The 20193-nt window shown below is 47.7% G+C and overlaps 1 protein-coding gene and 1 pseudogene across 1 annotated transcript in view; one reads left to right on the top strand and one right to left on the bottom strand.

Moving 5' to 3' along the window:
• CTNNBL1 (catenin beta like 1) overlaps positions 1–20193 on the top strand; it is a 163478-nt gene that overhangs the window by 142989 nt on the left and 296 nt on the right. Inside the window, exons 14-15 of the mRNA XM_088843796.1 lie at positions 9573–9710; positions 9947–10019. Of these exons, the coding sequence (XP_088699922.1) occupies positions 9573–9710; positions 9947–10019 (211 nt within the window). The remainder of the gene's footprint in view (positions 1–9572; positions 9711–9946; positions 10020–20193) is intronic.
• Positions 7870–8890, bottom strand: LOC129549569 (large ribosomal subunit protein uL18 pseudogene; annotated as a pseudogene).

The following is a 20193-nucleotide window of genomic DNA, read 5'->3' as shown; positions in this document are numbered from 1 at the left end:
ACTCTGGAAGAAAAAGGGAAATTGGCCTTTTCTCAGTGGTGGGGCAGTTCCTGCCCATGACTACAGATAGTAGCAGTGACCCCCGCTGGGGTTCCGAGCCATGTCCCCGTTTATTAAGGAAAGAGGGATTCCTGTTGGCTTCATAGCAGCTTCTTTTATGACTGTCTCCTTCCATCAGCGAGGGGCAGCTGGCCGGCTGCCTGTCAGGGCAGATTAGAAGTGGCATCCACAGACTCATTTGGAGGCTTGCGACTTGCCTGGGGAGAGAGATAGAGGCACCTGGCAAGGTAGGGATTTGGTAGCACTCTGAAGACAGATTAACATTTAAAGCGAGGGTGCGGCCGGGAGAGGGGGAACGCACACACAGCCCTGCAGAAATGGCACCTTGATGCCACACGTACCACCTCCTTGTGTGTGTCTTTGGAGATGAATCTGTTTATTTTAGCAGCCCCCAAACAGGCTTATGCTGCCCTGAATTGCAGTCTGTTCTACTTAATGCGCTATTCACTGAATAACCATCTAAGTTTTTATTCAGCCCTCTCTTATGGAATGAACAAAATAAAACCTTGCAGATTGTCTTTTTTTTGTTTTTTTAACTCTCCTGAATTACACATGGAATTTGCTAATCTAGCTGGAGATTCTTCCTCGTTTTGTTTTTTTTTTTTTAATTTCTTCAATTTATAAGAAAAAGGCAAAAGAGCTAGATGACCTTACATTTAATGCTGGTCATTTGCAGTGGTTCCCAGATACAGCATGAAGAAAAACCCCATCTATTTGCTCATAGGCTAATACGGGAAAAAGTCTATAAAACAAAGACATTTTGAACTAGGGAAGCGATCACAGGCTTGGAGCCAGACTCGTGGGTTTTTATTCTGTCTCCGACACTTACTCAGCTCTGAGCTTTGTGACCTTTGAATAATTCTCCCCTCTTTAAACCTCAATTTCTTATTTGAAAGTGGAAATAGTTATAATTCTTGTTACCTCTTGGGGTTTAAGGAAAAGTGAGAAATTTGCTTAGCACAGTGCCTGATACACAGTGAGGACCCAGGAAATTTTGCTGTTTATTATTCCATTTTTCCCACCCATCCTCCCCACCCCCCATATTTATTTATTTGTTTGTGTCAGGTCTTAGTTGCAGTATGTGGGATCTTTGTTGCATCGTTCAGAATCTTTGGCTGTGGTGCACAGACTCTCTAGCTGTGACGTGGGCTTATTTCCTCTGTAAAATGTAGGATCTTAGTTCCCTGACCGGGGATTGAGCTCACGTCCCTTGCATTGCAAGACGGATTCTTCACCACTGGACCATCGGAAAAGTCCCCCGCCCATCCTTTTTCAGAGTGAAAAGACTAACAGGAAAAGGTCTTAGGCTCGGAAGCCATGTCCCACTGAAGTCTCTAAGCAAATCTCGGTGACAGTCGTTTGATGTCTATCTCAGGTTTTCCCTCTGTGAAATCTGAAAATGGCATTTCCTGTGCACACTCAACACTGGGCATATACAGCAAGTGAGGTTAATGCAGGTCCTCTGCTCTGAAAAGTAAAAAATGCCATACATGGATGTTGTCATTGCTTCACAGAGAAGACGGTCACCTCCCCCCTTCTCAAAGGTGAGAGTTGAATGCATTAGCTTGTGGAAGACATCCTTTAAATCTTAACTTTCCTGCCCTATTTCAAATATAGTTCAACATGTATATAGATTTTCACTTGGAAATTTTGTAAAGTACAGTATCTTTACCATACTTAAGGAGGCTACTGCTTTGAGGGAATTCCTCTTTAATCTCTATTAATCATGTTCCCATTTTAAAAGCATTCAATTTATACACTCATATTGTTTTAAAATAGTCCCTCTAATGTACCAGCAAATCCAAGAGTTGTCTCTTTCTTACAGGGAAGTTACCTTATTGATGACAGGATGAGCCAATTGGCAGTGCTCACCACTTGCTGTTGAGGTGACGACTACTGGAGGCATGTCTCCCAGTGGCTCTTCTGACTATCTCGGAGCACTATCTGTCAACAGCTCTAGTCTATCAATTTACCAATATGTGGGCAAAAACCCATTGTTTCTGGCTATTAAGGTGCTTCAGTCCTAGATTTGCCACAGGTTATCAAAGCTAAAAGGCACCTTCAAGAAGATCAAATCAGGGAAGACAAAAGTCAGCCCTGTACACTCCCCAACCTGAGACTGGTGTTTACAGTGCTAATAGATTTCAGTGTTCTTCCCTCACTAAGCTCCAACTTGTCTTCACTTTGCCAAAATGGTTCTCTGTAGCTATTCTAGTGGATTAGAGTTGGCGCTCAGGAACCCTATTTCCCTTCCCAGATCCAGTTCAGGCTTCTAGTTTCCAAGCAAAGAAGCTAAAGCCAAAAAAAATTTAAATAACTTGCCTACAGACCCTAGTAAGTTTGAGTTGAGATCTGATCCCATTTGCTTAGTTCTTTCAGATGTCTAGCTCTTTTTCCTCACACTCAGAAATCCAAAGAACTGTCAGTCAGTTCAGTCGCTCAGTCGTGTCCAACTCTTTGCGACCCTATGAATCACAGCACACCAGGCCTCCCTGTCCATCACCAACTCCCGGAGTTCACTCAAACTCATGTCCACAGAGTCAGTGATGCCATCCAGCCATCTCATTCTCTGTCGTCCCCTTCTCCTCCCGCCCCCAACCTTTCCCAGCATCAGAGTCTTTTCCAGTGAGTCAACTCGTCGCATGAGGTAGCCAGAATATTGCAGATTCAGCTTTAGCATCAGTCCTTCCAATGAACACCCAGTATTGATCTCCTTTAGAATGGACTGGTTGGATCTCCTTGCAGTCCAAGGGACTCTCAAGAGTCTTCTCCAACACCACAGTTCAAAAGCATCAATTCTTTGGCGATCAACTTTCTTCACAGTCCAACTCTCACATCCATACATGACCACTGGAAAAACCATAGCCTTGACTAGACGGACCTTGGTTGGCAAAGTAATGTCTCTGCTTTTTAATATGCTATCTAGGTTGGTCATAACTTTCCTTCCAAGGAGTAAGCGTCTTTTAATTTCATGGCTGCAATCAGCATCTGCAGTGATTTTGGAGCCCAAAAAAATAAAGTCTGACACTGTTTCACTGTTTTTCCATCTATTTCCCATGAAGTGATGGGACCAGATGCCATGATCTTTGTTTTCTGAATGTTGAGCTTCAAGCCAGCCTTTTCATTCTCCTCTTTCACTTTCATCAAGAGGCTTTTTAGTTCCTCTTCACTTTCTGCCATAAGGATGGTGTCATCTGCATATCTGAGGTTATTGATATTTCTCCCAGCAATCTTGATTCCAGCTTGTGCTTCTTCCTTAATCACAAGATCAAATTGTTATCTAGTATCTTAGAAACCAAGAAAAGGAGCCAGAAATTCATTAATCCATTAATAAAAAGTTGGCTCTGTTCACACATAGTAAGACGGGCGTGGATAATAAAGGTGACATACCATCCTACTTCTTTTTTAAAAAGACCAGAACTTAAGAAAATGTGCCTTAAACAACTGTTACCCAAACTTCCTTATTTTCCATCAGAATAATACATAATCACCTTGCTTTTTCTTTAATTTCCCTTTAAACGTGGAGTACACACTTGTGCTCCCCTTCTCTGAATCCACTCAGCAGTAAATACTCCATGCCACAGAGTTGTAACAGGCCAGATTAGGTGCTGTCCTGACAGCAGTCACCTCTCCATGCTGGTTTCTCTGGTGCTTCTAAAACTGTCGGGGCAGAAACTCCATCTTCGAAGCCAATCTCTGTTTCACCTTTGTGTGTGTTCATTGCAGTTATGGAGCTGCCTCTCCTGGAGATGAGCTGCAATCCTGTCTCAGATCTGCGTTTGAAAATTTCACTTTCAAATCACGCAGCCTCCTGTCTAAAAGTAGAATGTCGAAGTGAACGTTGTCAGAGTCTTGAAGTTCTGGGGAAGGAGGAAAAAATAGGGTTTGGCAGTGCTCTCTTGGGTCCATCCTTTCCACATGACAGCATTTGGAGAAACTGGAAGGTACAGTACGTCTGGTTAAAAGAGGATCAGCTTGTGGGGAAGAGTGTGAAAAAGGAAAAACTACCAGGGGCACTTCTGACGTAATTGGAGAAATTTAATTTTGCTAATTTTGCTAAACTCTGTTCTTAAGCCATCCTACCACTCTAATTTAGTACCTTCCTTTGTTCTCCAAACAGCTCTAAAATCTGTCAAGCCTCCACAGACATGGTAGCGTGAAGAGAGAGCACAGACTTGGATTTGAGTCCCCCATTCTCCTTCCCACTATCCTTAGGGAGGTTGTTCAGCCTGAGTCAGTTTCCTCATTGGAAATGGGGGCGATGATCCCTATTGTTATCATTGTTCAGCCACTAAGTCATTTTTGACTCTTTGCGTCCTGATGGACTGCAGCGTGCCAGGCTCCTCTATCTCCCAGAGTTTGCTCAGAGTCATGTCCATTGAGTTAGTGATGCTATCTAAGCATCTCATTCACAGTATTTGTGGGAAGTAATGGAGTCAGTGTAGGTAAAGCACTTGGCACTATACTAAGCCCTTAGCAAACACAAGCTGCTCCTGCAAGGCGGGTAGATGGTGATGGCAACGGTTACTATTCAGACTGCCTCACACAATGCCTGGTGTTTAGTAATCAATCGGAAACTATGATGTGCCGGTAGCTAGGATCTAATAAGCAAAGAAACACTCCTGTCTTTCTGTGTTAGTGACAGTGGCATCCCACTGTTCTGTTCCACCCTAGCCAAGCTGACCCATGCTATTGTGTTCCCTCTGCTTAGAATGTGCTTTCCAGCTTGTCATACTTCTTCAGAATCCAGCTCAAATGTTATATTGCCCCAGAACTCTCCTGATAACCCAAACAAAACAAACGTAGCCTCTCCTTCTGGCACTCAGTGCAGTTTACCTTCATAATGGCCATTCAGTTCAGTTCAGTTCAGTTCAGTTCAGTCGCTCAGTCGTGTCCGACTCTTTGCGACCCCATGAATCACAGCACGCCAGGCCTCCCTGTCCATCACCAACTCCCGGAGTTCACTCAAACTCATGTCCATCGAGTTGCTGATGCCATCCAGCCATCTCATTCTCTGTCCCCTTTTCCTCTCACCCCCAATCCTTCCCAGCATCAGAGTCTTTTCCAGTGAGTCAACTCATCGCGTGAGGTAGCCAAAGTATTGGAGCTTCGGCTTCAGCATCAGTAAAAAAGAAGTTTGTTCATATCTGTTAACCTCATTAGACTTTAATCTCCTTGATTTTGTAGACTGTCTTATTTATCTTTGCTGCCCCCAGCACATCATATAATAGCTAGTTCATAGTTAGTGTTCAGGAACACTGAACTAGTGTTCTTTACCAGTGGATGAATGAATATATTTCTCTCCAAGTTCCCAGGTTTGCACTGAGGGATTGGTCTCTCTTCTCACCCCTCTTCTCTTCTCCATCTAATCTACTTCTCATATAGGCTGACACTGTACAACCTCCAAGCTGTACACTTTGCCTGCCTCTCAACACTTGAAGCCGACGTGTCCGTCAGACAGGTGTTCACACATCCTCATTCACTCTCCTGCACAGCATAGTCTGCAGCTCATCCTGTCTCACTTCTCTGGCCGACAGATTCACAAATGCTTTTCAAGAGTCTGCTTTGCAGAAAGTAATATGCAAGGTGCTTTGTAAGGTACAAGTTTTTAAATATCTCAGGAAAAATTTTATAAGGAATATCACATTTTAGACTTTAAATATATTATGATAGAGGTTGGGATGTGGGGAGAGAACTAACATTACAAGCAAACATGAGGGGGCCAGAAAAGGGAGGTCAGGCCCGTTTATGCTGTGTGTGTTGTGGGGGGGAAGACCAACGAGCAGTAAGTATGAACAGCATAATGCATTTTGCATAAGGCTTCAGGCCACAGAAGTTCCTTCACTTTTTTTTTTAATATTTATTTCTCTGGCTGCACCGGGTCTTAGTTGCGGCATGCAAACTCTTAGTTGCCATGTGTGGATCTAGTTCCCTGACCAGGGATCAAATCTGGGCCCCGTCTCTTGGGAGTACAGAGTCGTAGCCACTGGACCACCAGGGGAGTCCCTGCCTTCATTCTTAAGTCATTCATCCTCTGCGTCTGCCGATCAGAAGCCTTGAAGCCTTATCCAAAAGTCACTTCTTCCCAGTGTCTTATAACCAACCCTGATTAGCACCCACCACTTGTAATTATTTTAAACTTGTGGACGCACTGCATCCCTTTACTTTTTGCTCATTTTCCGTGTTGCTGTGATCTTCCCAGTCAGACCGGCAGCTCCTTGGTGACTAAGACCAGCGCATCCCCTTAGCTTCCTTCTTACTCCTTTTCTGCCGTAACTCAGTGCTTGGGACGGTGTTCTTGCCACATGGCAGTTAAGCAGGGTCCGGATCTGAGCATTTTGCTTCATGTTATTCATTTCCACCTCAGAGATGAATCCGACAGGATTCCTGTCCCTGGGGAGTCCATATTCGAGTAACTGGTAATTATGTAATTATGAACAACTTACTTAACCTCTGTGTGCCTCCGATTCTAATTTGTACAGTGGGATTAATATCCTTTCCTTGCTCGCTTTAAATTTGGTAATAAGGACCATATATATAATAACACTTTAAACTCCACCACATTATAAAAATGTGAAGTATTAGCCGCAAATGCTTTTTGCATGAGTGGAAGTGAAAGAGTAATTTTCCTTCCTGTGCCCCCAGCTGTTGAACACTTAGGAGTTCTGGAGCAGGAAGTTATGATTATGAACAAATGAGAAACTAAAGAGGCCCTTCTATTTTTAAACTCCTTGGACATCAGTCCGGTGCTCCGTGACTACCTCGTGACCATTAACACTACCACCAGATTACCAAGGAATTTGCTACTACACAAAGCTCTGAATTAGTGGTGGTGCTTTACCAGGCAGCGCCAGGCCTAACAAACCTAGAGCCTTCTTTTGCCTCACAGACAGAGGCCTTTAGGAACAAGATGAAAAGTAGCTACAGGCAGGCCCCCTGGGCAAATAAAGAAGCGCGTTATCTGCGTCTAAATAGTCTCTGAAGGATGCTGGTTGGAGATTGATGACCACGGTGGTAAGTCCTTCGAGTTTGGGAGAGTGGAAAGCAGGGTCCCCAGGGCTTCCATCAGTGACAGGAGCCTGAATTGTCAGAGGGAACCATGGCCATAAAACCACTGACAGAATTAAGAAATGGATTGTTGTCATCAGAAGCATGTATTCAAGCACCTGTCTTCTTAGACCAATCTGCTAGTCTTGCAGAACGAGTCCCTCACCCAGTTCCTACTCTGACAGCCTGAAGCAGTTATGTCTCTTTCCTCTCATTCACCGCGTGGATGTTTACTGAGCCAGGGATGTAAAGATAGAATTCAGTCCCCACTTTCACAGAGCTCACAGCCCACCCTCATGAAATAGAGGGAGTTATAGAAACAGGGAGCTGATAGTAACTGAAATCAGCGTGGATATGATGGGCCAGAAGACGGTGTGCCATGGAGTGGCCTGTGAGGGTACTGTCAGGAATTTTGGAAAGGAGTTTTGTTATCCTTAAATGATCAAGGAAGGCTCTGTAGGAGAGGTTGCTTTATAGTGTTGGCATGAGAGATATCCCAGAACCCTTAGGAAGCAAGGCAGTAAAGGCCCTGAGACGGGAAGAAGAGCTGTCTTGGCGGAGGTGGTGATAATCCTCTGGGTGAGGGGTTTTGGGGTGGAGTGGAATGAAAATATGCTGCAATGACTGTGATGGTGGTTGCATAACTCTGACTACACACAAAACTGTTACTTTAAATGATTGAATACTATGGTACATCAATTGTATCTGGATAAAGCTAGGTTTGTTTTTTATTTTTTATTTTTTTTATTTATTTTTTTTGCTTGTTCAATAAGTTTATTATTGTCTTATCTGAAAAATCTTGATAGAAAATTGTGGTTTGGTTTAACTCTCGGCAGTTCGTTCCTGAGCTCTAAGGAAGCTTGCCTTCTTCTGAGCTACCCAATCTTTCTTCTGGGCAAGTGACATTTTGGGACGGTTCCACCTCTTCTTTTTAACTTCTTTCTTAGGCTTCTTCTCATACACTGGATTCTCTCGTATTGCAGCATGAGCTTTCTTATACATCTCCTCCATCATGTCTGGAGTTACGTTGTTCTTTATGTACTGAGAGAACTGTGTCTTGTACGCATCTTCATCTTCTTCAATCAGGTAGCGCATGTAATCTGCAACGTTTTGCCCCATGATGTGCTTTCGGTGTACCTCAGCACTGAATTCTTTGCTTTCTGAATCATAAGCAGGGAACCGTTTGGTACTGTGAGGGATAGACAAGCCTCCATCGACAGCTCCCTTTAGGGCCCCAAAAACTTTATTCCCGGTGGTAGTTCTGGCAAGTCCTGCATCCAAGTAACAGGTGAAGGTACCAGGTTGACCATCAATGCTTTCCACATTGTATTCATCTCCAGTCACCTCAACTTGGCCTTCATAAATTTTGTCCATACCAAACCTATTAAGAAGCCTGCGGGCCAGCAGCAGGCCAGTACAATACGCTGCAGCATAATTTGTCAGGCCAACCTTCACACCATATTTTGGGAGTTCATGAGCATAAGCTGCACAAACTATCATATCTCCTTCTATACGGGCATAAGCAATCTGACAAATGATATCTCTGTTCGTTACACGAACAATCATTCTGTATTTAGGTGTGTTGTACTTATTTTTATCTTGGATTACCAATCGTTTCCAAGCATAGTAGTCAGTTTTGCCCTCTCGCCGTCTTCTGAATTTCACTTGGTATCTCTTGAAGTAGGCCTTGTTCTTGACAACTTTAACAAACCCCATCCTGCGGAACAAAACCCCGACTCCGCGGCTTGCCACAGAGCTGCAGAACCAGCACGGCTCCGGGGGGGAAAAAAAGCTAGGTTTGTTTTTTAAAGAATCCACTATACAGGAACATATGTGGGGAGAACAAGTCTGATAGGTCTGGGGTTACAAAACTTTAGGAAAGAGACTCCCTAAAGAGGAAAGAGATTAGCTCTTTGACCTTGAGGAAGTATTGAACTCGTGGGATGAAACGGAAAGGTTGGTGTTTTGTATCTAACAAAATATAAGCTAAAAGGGACACATAGTACCTGCGCCATCACGAGGGCACCAAAGCAGAATTGTAGAGAAAGTGGACCTCTCCTCCCTAGGTTAATTTAATTTGGAAGAAAAAGAGAGTTAAGTATATCTTGTAGAGAGGTTACTGACGGAGGCGGGAACCGAAGAGTAAAGAATGGGTAGAGCAGCAGCAGCAGCTTATTTTTTCAGGTTGAATGTGTGCATGAGATCATTTTGGCCTTGAGTCATTGTATAGAGAAAATAATGGACTTTGGTCTTGACTCCGTGAGCCTCTAGTCGGTTAACAATGAGAACATAAGATACTTTAGAATAATGAGACAAGCAGGAGGCAAATGAAGGCAGAGTGGTTTTTTGTTGCTGTTGCAGTTGTCGTTACTATTCTTTTGTGACTCATGAGAGGACTAGAAACCCATTCTTTCCTCCTCCCCTCACCGTCTGACTTTTGTTCCCCAACGTTTATTCCTTTCTAGGACATGGTCCGGCGTGGAGAGATCATCGACAATGACATTGAGGATGAGTTCTACCTCCGGCGCTTGGACGCCGGGCTGTTTGTCCTCCAGCACATCTGCTACATCATGGCGGAGATCTGCAATGCCAACGTGCCCCAGGTAGGAGGGGCTGCCCTGGGTGGGCCCATCCATCCCTGCCTCCTTGCCTGCCACCGGCTTAGGGGAGAGTCTGTCAAAGAAGGAAGTGAATCACACACTCCTTGAATTTCTTCACTCTGCGTGGGCCCTCTTTCTCAGGGACGGGGGTGAAGTGAATGCTTCCAACGTGGTGTATTCTGATGTCTACCAGGACAAATGATGCTCTTTCTTTGTCCACTCTTTCTTTTCCTTATTAGATTCGCCAGAGGGTTCACCAGATCCTGAATATGCGTGGAAGCTCCATCAAAATCGTCAGGCACATCATCAAGGGTGAGTTGGTTGTTGCTTGTGTCTGGGGCTCCAGGGAATTAATTAGATGATGCTTTCTTTCCATCTCTGTCTATATGCCTGGAATTTGGTGCGTAGCATTCTCTGCACTGCAGGCTTAAGTGTGTTGTCCAGGTCGCTCTGTGTCCAGATCACCCTGTCAGAATACCAAAGACTAACCTAGTTAATCTCTGCCTCTGATTCTTCACTTCCAGAATTTTAAAAACACAAGAAGCACTAGGGATTGGGAATTTAAAAACACACACACAAGAAACAAACAAAAAAATCCAGGTCCAAACTGCATGTAGTAAAAGGAAATTGCTTTCTTAGGGGAAAAAAAAAAACCAAAGGAACTAATAAGAACTACCTGGAATTAGGGCAGAAAGAAGTGAGTTTGAGGCAGGGTAGTGTAGGAGAAAAAACATGCCTGCTTTCCAGTGCTAGCTCTGTCTCCCCCCAGCTGTGTGAGCAAGATCTAGATGAAATTTGGAAAAGTTCATGACAGCATCCAGCCTAGTGGCCAGCACACAGAAAGTGCTCGGGTGAATTTCCTTCACCTTCCCCAGCAGATCCCTCAAACTCTGTTGCCTCTTTGGCTGGACCTGGCTCGGCTGGAGTGGCTCCCAGGAGCCTTCGGTCGGTGAGCGCGCTGTCAGTCAGCTTTGTGAGGCAGCGCTCACCCTCGGACCACTCAGCACAGACCAGCACATGTGGCAGCGGGAGGCCCGCGCTGGACTTTACTGACAACACCAGAGTTCAGAGTCATGGTGGACGGTACTGCAGGCACATTGTATCTCTCTCTGACCCTCGTTCTGCCCACTTCTTAGGTGAGGAATTAGGCTAGATTTATTTCAAGGGTGTGCGGGTAAGTGGCTTATAACTCCCATTACAGGTGGGAGATGAAAGGTGGAGATAAATGACATATATAATAGAATGAGGAGACGTTAAGAGCCCTGGGTTCTGGGATCTGGCTCCTGGAAGTGAATCCTGACCCTGTTGTTTGCAGTGCTACCTCGGGCAAGATATCCAATTGCTCAGAGAGCTCCTAGAATAGGTAAAAGGATTAAATGAGATGATATATGGAAAGTATCTCCAGTTCACAAGTTCTTGGTAAATGCTAGCTGAGTATTTGCTATTTGCTTGGTAAATACTATTGTGAGTGTTATGAAATGTGATGATAACAAGCGAGGCACGGCTAATATCCGATGGGAAGCTGTGTGGGAGCAGGAACATTGAGCTGGGTCTTAGACATTCCAAAACAAAGGAACCGTGTGGCTGAAAACCTAGGACTAGAAGCCACATGATCATCACTGCCCTCCCCGGCGGGTGGGGATGGTAAATCTTGTGCCCGTTTTGCAGATGGAGCCTATGAGGCACTGGAATATATTGTCTTCCCCCTGAGAAAAAGGAAAGGGGGAACCCGTCCACGAGCCCCACCTAGCGTCTCCCGTGGTGGCATCCTGGGTGCTCCCTTCTCCCCCTCAGTGTCACAGTCACGTAGTTACTGCTCCAGGTGTCACGCTGCCTCCTCCCTCAGGTGCAGCTGCGGTGATGTGCAAGCCCAGCCCCTAAAAGACATTCATTTCCAATGCCCACACGTTCAGTTAGAACTTTCTGTGACTCTCAGCTCCGCTATCTTGCATTTGAGCTTCTCCCTGCACCTCCATCCCCATGATCGAAACAGTGATCTTCTGAGAAAGGAAGAGTGTTTTTAACACCTAGTACGGGGATGCTTTTCTTCCTGACATCTTAACATGTGTACCTACTTTATTCAGGATTTTCAGTTGTTGCGAGCCAGCCTCAGTACCCCTCAGAGCCCAGTTTATTCCCCAAGTGCCTGTTAAATTGCTGGGCGCGTACTAGGTGCTGAGTACACATTTGTTGATTGTCTGGCCGGGTGAGCAGGTGAGCAGCCTGCAGAAATGCTGCGTTTATTCCCACCACTCTTGTTCCTCCCCCGAGTCGCTTTCTTCCCCCACTGTCCAGACTCTCAGGTCGCTCCTTCCAGACCCAGGTCCAGCCCTTCAGATCTCTCTCCAGCCCCCTTCACAGCCAGTCCCTTAGTAAATCTGCCACTCCTGCCTCCAGCCTCAATCCTGAATCAATTCACTTCTCTCCATCTGTTATTTCCCATCATAGCACCCTGTTTATTTCTTTCCTAGCCCTTATCACAGTCTGTAATTATTTTTATTTATGTCTCTGTTTACTTGTTCTGTGTGTCTCTTGCATGAAAATGTAAGCTCCGTGATGCAGGGACATTGGCTTGATCCCCGTGTCTCCTCAGCACTTAGAGCAATGCCAGGCTCATAGTAGACACCCAGGGAATATTTTAAAAGTTGTTGAATTAAACCCTACCCTTGTGTGAATCTTAATTGGCAACTATTTACTGAGACTCCTCAGGGCTCAGCACAGTGCTAATACTGTACTACTAAGGTGTCACACAGCTCCTGCCCTCATAGAGCTTTTAGTCTTTTGGGGGGACATGGTTTAGTCGCTAAGTCCTATCTGACTCTCTCTGGCAGCCTAGCCCGCCAGGTTTCTCTGTCCATGAGATTATCTGGGCAAGAATGCTGGAGTGGGTTGCTGTTTCCTTCTCTAGGGGGTCTTCCCGACCCAGGGATAGAACCCACGTCTCCTGTTTGGTAGGCAGATTCTTTACCACTGAGCCAAACAAAATACACATTTCAACAACTATTCAGCCAGAGTTGCTGGGTGCCAGGCTCTGTATCCAGGACTAGAGAGACAGGGAAGAATCAGCAAGATCCCTGTCCTAAGGGTTCATGGTCTAGGGGGAGAGAGACTGGAAACTAATTATAACGTGATAAGTGCTGGGTTGAAGTTGTGAACAGAGTGTTAAAGGAGTGATAAGGAGGCAGTAATGGAGGCACAGGCTACACTCGGGAATCCCAGGGAAGAGAGAGAGGATGCTCTCAGGGCTGGGAAGGGTGTCCAGTGGGGGAAGCACATCCCAGGCAGAGGGAGCAGAGGCCTGAGGCAGAACAGGGTGTCAGTGGCCTTCATACAGAGTCTCCCCCATCACGGGAGGTCTCGCAGGGATGCGGGAGGCTGGAGCGTCAGGTGAGGTTGGGAGTGTTTCTGGAGAGTTCTGTTGGGTACACGGTGAGTTTGGGGGGACAGGCAGTGCCTGCACCCCTTTGTTGGCCAGCGGAGAGCAGACATTCTCATTTGGGCGGGAGAGGTGCTAGCTTGGACAGCTGGAAGTCTTTATGAGGGAGGTGACATTTAAAGCCAGGGAATCAGATGCCACTGCCCAGGTCAAAGATGTCCTCACACGATGCTGACCACAAAAAACAGACAAACAAAAAAGCATTCTCTCCAGATGGAAGGCTAAGGTTATAATAAAGGGCTCGCACTGGCCCCAGGAAGCCCGTCTGTCTGTGGTGTTGGGTGGCAGAGCGGTACCACGGTCCACCTTTCCTCAGCCCGTGAATGCGGTCCAGCAAGCACCCACCAGACAGTGCTGAGGTTGAAAATGGTGAGGCTACCACGGGACTGGGTGGGGGGCGACGGCTGGGCTTCTGCTTCAGGCCCACCTCTTAAAAGCCTTCACTCCCTCCCCCAGCCTTCATTCCATCAAAATGCACGAAAAAACAAAGCCTCATAAAGAAAACCAGCTCATCAGTCTGTCCTCTTTGATTTTAATTTTGTTTTTCAGTTTGGGTTGCTTCCCTTTTTTTTTTTTTATCATACTAATTAGATGCAAGCTTTTTTCTTTGATTTTATGGCCTACATATTTCCCAAGTTTTGCTGGCAGGATGACAGCTGATGGATCCCTTGGGGTCTCAGGAAAACGCTGATGAGGCAGGCCCAGCAGGGGACTCTTCCCATTTTATTTCTGTCCCCTTTCTCACAGTTTCCCTCCCTCCTTTTGTACTGGGGGTGCCAAGAGAGCTAGAAATAATTGATGGCTCATTAAAGTCCCTCGGTGTGCAGGCTGCGTACTCAGTATTCCTGAAGTCCAGCCTTCCCTGAACCAGTAGCTGCTCCGGCCCGAGGCCTGAGGCACCCACCTGGTGGGCAGCGGTCTCCATACTAGAGAAGGACCGCATGCTCCACACAGGCAGTGACGGTCGTCCTGCTTTTTATCTTCTGGTGCCTAGGCCGCGCATGCCACAGAGAAGGGGCTCAGCTAATGCTTACTGGGGATGCACTTCAGGCTTCTTTGTGTTGCTCCTGAAATTAGGGTCACAGTAGGTAGAGTGGTCACTCCCAAGCACATCCTCTGTGCCAGACTTTTAACGTATGTTCTCCAGTTCTCACAAGAGCCCTAAAAGCAGGATTATAATCTCCATTGTGCCCACAAGGAAGCCAGGAGTCGCTCTTAATGCAGGAAAACTGGATCCAGACTCAGTCGATCTTTCCATCTGGCGGAAAGGAAAGCTCTAACTGGGCCAGTTGGCTGATAAACTCCTCAAGCATTTCAAGAAAGAAAATTCAGGGCAACCATCTTTTCAGAGCACCCAGCAGCATCACAGGGCACTCGATGGGCTCCCTAGACACACTGAGGAGTCCCTGTCCTCAGGGGGATTCAGTCCCATCGCATGGGGAGTAAATAACTGCTACACAAAGCAGATTAAAGTCGGTGCTAAGAGATGGAGTGGGAATCAAGAAAGCATAGTTAATTCTGCTGTAGGTGGACAGAGCCTGAAGATCCAGAGAGGCTGCAAGAAGAGGTGCTTGTTTCTGTTTTTTAATTGTGGTAAAACATGCACAGGAGTTACCGTCTTAACCATTGCAGCCATCACACCACCTGTCCATAGAACTTACTTTCATTTCAGCAGAATTGAAAGGCTGTACCCATTAAACCCTTCACTCCCCATTCCCTCCTCCCCTAGCCTCTGGCCAACACCCTTGCACGTTCTGTCCCCATGAAGTTGATGACTAAATAAGAACGTGGCTTCTCGAAACATGTTACACCTCCACAGGCAGATGCAGGTTGGATGTGGAGTAGGACCTGTGACCTGGGAATACTTCTCAGTATAAATACTTGTGCCAGGGCTTATCGTGGAAGCCTCCAGTGAATCTCCAGTCACTGGTGAAAGTTTGTTAGAAGACCATGTGGTGGTAGGCTGTTTGGCAGAGGAAACCTTAGAGGATTACTGACTCAAAAAACTCTCACTGGTGGCGAAAAGACTGAGCCAAAGACTTCAGAATGCTTTCAGAGATTGGCTCCTGGCCCTTTGATTTGCTTGTGTTCCTTATGGCTTGAAGTCCTCTCTCAGAAGCTCCTAAACATGTGTTCCCATATTGATTTGGAGCACTTGGTAACCTGAGCTTGGCCTCTATGATTTGCAAGCTACAAAAGCTGCTGGGATTTCTCTTTGATGACATGTTCGTGTGTGTGTGACTTCAACCAGGCCTTGGCTGCTGTAGCCTCTAGGATTTAGGGAGGCAGGAAAGGATCCTGAAAAGGGGCTTCTTTAACCTCGGGCAGCTATGTGCCCTCCCCCTAAGCAGTTCCTGCATCTGTAAGATGGAGATGGATAACCTGCCTCAAAAGTTTGCTGTGAGAATTAGATGAGGTTCTGCAGTAAAGTGCTTCCATGTTGGCACATGATAAGTGCCTGATGACATTAGCTACCTTTACCGGTGTGACTTGAGTCCCAGCTCACGTGGGAAGAGGCAGAACTGAGATGCACAGTCCAGCAGGATTCTGGCTCTCTGTAACTTTGGGTAAGTTAGTAGATAACATGTGTGAGTTTCCTCCTCTGGAAAAAGCAAACCGAAAGTGAGGATTGCCCCCAAGAATGGCTAAGATAGAGATGCAGCTGGGGACCCAGGACAGAATACTTGCTCCATAAAAGCAGGTTCCTTCCTTCCCTTCCCTGGCCTCATTCTTTCACTGGTGCTGGCAGCAGCCTGGACTCAGAGGCAGTCAGGAAAGCCCAACCCAGACCTCACTCTTCAAGGCCTGGTGGGGCAGGCGGGGTGGTGGTGCTTTTCCAGGCAGCTGAAATGTCTGTTAGAAAACAGTCCATGGGGATGTGACCCTGTTAGCATTGTAAACAGAGAATAAGCTTCCTTCTGTTTCTCCTTAAGTGAGTTTCATTGTCATGATGTCCCTGATGAAACTTACACCCCACTTGCAGCCCCAGCACAACATTCTCCTCCAGAGAAGTCACATTAGTCCCGCATCCATCCTTGTTGCTGAGGAATCTGTTAGACCTCAAGGGCCTTACTCTCCTAGTTTCTATTTTGTTATTATTTCTATGGCTTCAAGGGTTTTCAGTGTAAAAATGCTGACATTCCTCTTCTCCCCACTCACCCTTCCTCCTACACTTTTTCAGGGGTGAGCATTTAAGGCTAAAGGTCCAGGGATCTGAACTGGGCTTGTGAGTGCCGGTCCCAATCTGTGTCCTGGACAACAGTCTTCCCCACCTGCCAGTCCCAGTGCCCCTCCCTCTCCCTCTCAACATAAACAGAACAGCTCATATGCCATGTCTGAAGAGTAAACCTGCTGTCCAAAGTTTGCTTTAATATTTATGTGTTCAACGCTGCTGCCTGTTTCTGAGCTCCATCAAAGCCTTTATTATAAGAGCATTTGAAAATGCTGGGGAAGGAGAGAAGGGAGTGGATGTATCCGCCCCATCTTTCTCACTCTCTCCCCCTCCCTCTCCCCAACCCCGGAGTTCTCCCTTCATCTAGCATCTCTTTTTTCCCCTCCATTCTCTCCCTTTCTTACACACACACAGCAAAGAGAACTCTTTCCCAAGACCTCTGGGAGGGATCTGTTCAATATTTATAAACTGCTGCAGCAGCTATAATAACTGGAGGTAGCCGGCACCACCACGGTTTGCTCCAAATAGGATTCCACTCTGGAAACAAAGAATGAGTCGGGGTCAGGGTGGAGGGTGAGACATGAGGTGCACAGCTGGTACCAGCTGCCAGGGCCAATGGGAGAGCACTCAGGGCTCGTCAGGTCTGCTTCTGGGGCCGGCTCGCTGTGGGCCTCTGGCCGCTCACCTGTCCCTCCGGGTTGCCGTACATTTCTGAGAGCCCTGCCAGCCCTGACATTCCGTGACCAGGCATGAGGGAGCATGGCCCCAGCCAGCACTCCACGTCTGTTCTGATTGCTGAGGCCCCTTGACCCCGGGACATCCCCTCCAGAGCCTTACCTGTTACGAGGATATTGACGCCAGATGCCCTGCCAGAGCTGGACTGCCGTGGAGACTTTTTCCGCAAAGGATGGGGAACAGGCAGGGTAGGGTACTGCCTAGAGAAAAGGATGCCACTTTCGGGACCAGCTCCCCCACCTCCCAGTGGCTTTGGGAGTGCCCTCTTCACTTCTCACAAATGTTCTTGGTTTGAATCTCAGCCCCTCTGCCACGCTGCACCTGGGCAGGTTGCTTCAGCTCTCTAATAAGCCTCAGTTTCCACATCTGTAAACAGAGAAGGTGCTCTTCGCCTTGTAGGATTGCTGCAAAGATTCAGTGATACAACATATATGAATGGCTGGCACATAAACAGTGTCCCACGTGTGAGGCCCCATTCCACTCTGTGCAGGACAGCCCTCTTCCTCATTTTACCCCCTTCCTTCACAGCCTGTTTCCAGAGAGCAGGTGATCTGACTGTTTCCTCCTTCTCCTCATGTGGCGCGTTCGAGGAGCCTTGTCCGTCGATGGGTGCTCTGTATACCGTGGTGGCGGGCGTTTTTTTTACAGCCTTGGTAGCGGCGATTCAGCAAGGGGACTAATACAGACATTGGTGCTCTGCTCTGCGCATCCCTGGAAAGTGACAAGGCCCCTCCAGGGAAGCTGGCTTTACTTGGAAAAACACTGCCCCAAAGGATCAGACTGTGTCTCACTTCCTTCTCTCCTGGGTCTGAGAATCCATTAGGAGAACAAAGTGTTAGTTCAGTCCATTAAGATTCTTGCTTTCAGGCCAGGCCTCTGAGGGTATTAAATGCTAGAATGGTCATTTCTCTCTCTCCTGGGGCAGCGACTAGACCATTCACATGTGAGTAAAAAGATACCACTTACATACCAGCCCAGAGCCTTCTCCCACCACCCACTTCCTATTCTCCATTACCCAGCCCTCCCTTTAAGGAGCCTTCATGGAAGGGATCACAGCCATTTGCTGTTGGAGGTGATGGATGGGCCTCACAGGAGAGGATGATTTCCAGGGGGGAGACACACAGCTGGCACATGTTTGAATCCCATATCGCCTCTTCCGGCACATGTCCAAAGTCATAAAGAGGACGGAGACGTGCAGAAGTGGCAGGAGCAGGAGGATTGCCCCAGCACGGTGGGGGAAGGGAGGTGGGGGAGGTTTGCAGGCTTTCCTCCTTTCCTCAAGTCTTTGTCTGATTTGGATCTGCAGATGTTTTATTATGCAGACGCCTCTTGCCAGAGAGTTGTCTATTGTTCCATCTCTGGCCACCCTGGCAGGGGGCTGGGGGCAGACAGGCAGGTACTGATTCACTGCTCTGGGAGTTTATTCACAAAACAGCCAGGAGTTGGCTGTCAGCCCGGCTCTGCTGGGAATTTAGCTGAAAGTGAGGCAAAAGCCCCTGCCTTCATGAAGCTTGCCAGTCTGGACGGAGAGAGGGACAAGTAGAGGATCATCCAGAAGTCAGGCCTGCAACGGAGACAGAGGCCCGAGGAGGGGAGCGGGAGTCAGAGGTGACTTGGTGGGACTTGGGTGGGATTGCAGTGAGAGACGTTACTGGCCCAAGCAAAGCAGGCTGGAGGAGGGAGCCGGTGTTTCTGGAACATGTGTTATCACTAAGCTCTTTACATGCATTTTCAGAGGGGAGACCATGCAAGGCCCCCTGGGACTTTGAGTCAGGGTCAGGACTCAAACACGATGTCACAGTGTCTCCCGAGGGCAGGGGCAGGGCACAGTCAGCGCTCAGAGGAACAGGACCGCCGTCCACTGGGCTCTGTGCCCCTGCTCGTGGGAGTCACCCCAGGAAGCCCAGGGCCCCACTCACCACCCAGCCCTGCCCTCTCATCCCGGAGCTCCGCACATCATGTCTGCGCTATATCCCACCCGCCTCCCACCCCCTAAAACCAGCTGCCTACATAACCTGGGGGCTGGGACACTTTTGAGAATAAAATGGAGGAGTATTACGTGTTGTGCTGGGGTAACAGGTAAACTGGATACGTTTACCCACCTTACAACTCTGATGATGTCATGTCATCAGCATCATGTCCCTCATTCCCGTTCTCTCTGGACATTATTTCCTGTATCTTCCTGCTCTGACTAAAACTGTGTCTCCCCGGGATGGGCCCACTCAAGTGGTACCTGCTTTCTCTCACAGGCTGTCTGCCAGTGAAGACGGGAGAGGGGTCTTCCATGTTCCTGGGCGCCTCTAGACCATTCCTCCTCCCTTTTTCCCAGAAACATCCATTGGTTTGAATCTCACCATCAGTGGACTGTACCCCAGCCCTGTCCTTGTGGCGTGGACATCTGTTCCCCTCATCCTTGGAGGAGTTCAAGCTCACTGTCACCCTCTCCACTGTCACCACCTCTCCTGTCGTATTTCTTGGTGACTTTAGTATCCACGTCTATTCCTCTCCCACTCCATCCTGCTGGAGCCACTGTCAGGATACATCTAAAATCTGAAGACATCTCTACCATGACCTTGGGCCAGACCACCATCAAATCACATCTTCGTTCTGCCCTTGGCCCCTTCACAGTATCTTCCTTGTGGCAGCTAGAGTGAGCACTGGAGAACAGACAGATCATGTCATTCCTCTGCTTACAGCTCTCTCATAACTTCTCATCTCCAGGGAAGTGCCGACAGGGGCCCGCCTGCCCCATGCCCACTCCCCCTGCTCCCCTCTCAGCGGGACCAGGTCTGCTCCCCTTCAAGCCCCAGCTCTGCTTGCCCCCTGCCACCCACTCCCAGATACTCCCCTGCACATCTGCTTCAGCAATGAAAGTGCCGAGTCCTCACCACTGGACCACCGGGGAACTCCCGACATCTGCATTTCTAACAAGTTCCTACCTGATGTTGCTGCCGGTGGTTGGGGTCACACTCTGAGAACCACCGGCTCCAGGGCAGTGCCTGCCCGTAGTAGCATCCACTGTGTGTGTTAAGTGGAAGAAGGCTCGGCCAGGAGAGGAATGCGAGCAGGGCCTGGGAGTTGGTCCACCACGGACCTCGAGGGCAGGACCCAAGGAAGGAGTTTGGGCACAGCCACCACGGTGG

Source organism: Moschus berezovskii, chromosome 15 (assembly GCF_049115385.1).
Source record: "Moschus berezovskii isolate FMDL1 chromosome 15, NW_MosBer_1.0, whole genome shotgun sequence".
Classification (NCBI taxonomy): domain Eukaryota; kingdom Metazoa; phylum Chordata; class Mammalia; order Artiodactyla; family Moschidae; genus Moschus; species Moschus berezovskii.
Note: the sequence above shows the minus strand (reverse complement) of the source record. Positions and strands in the feature narration are given on the sequence as shown.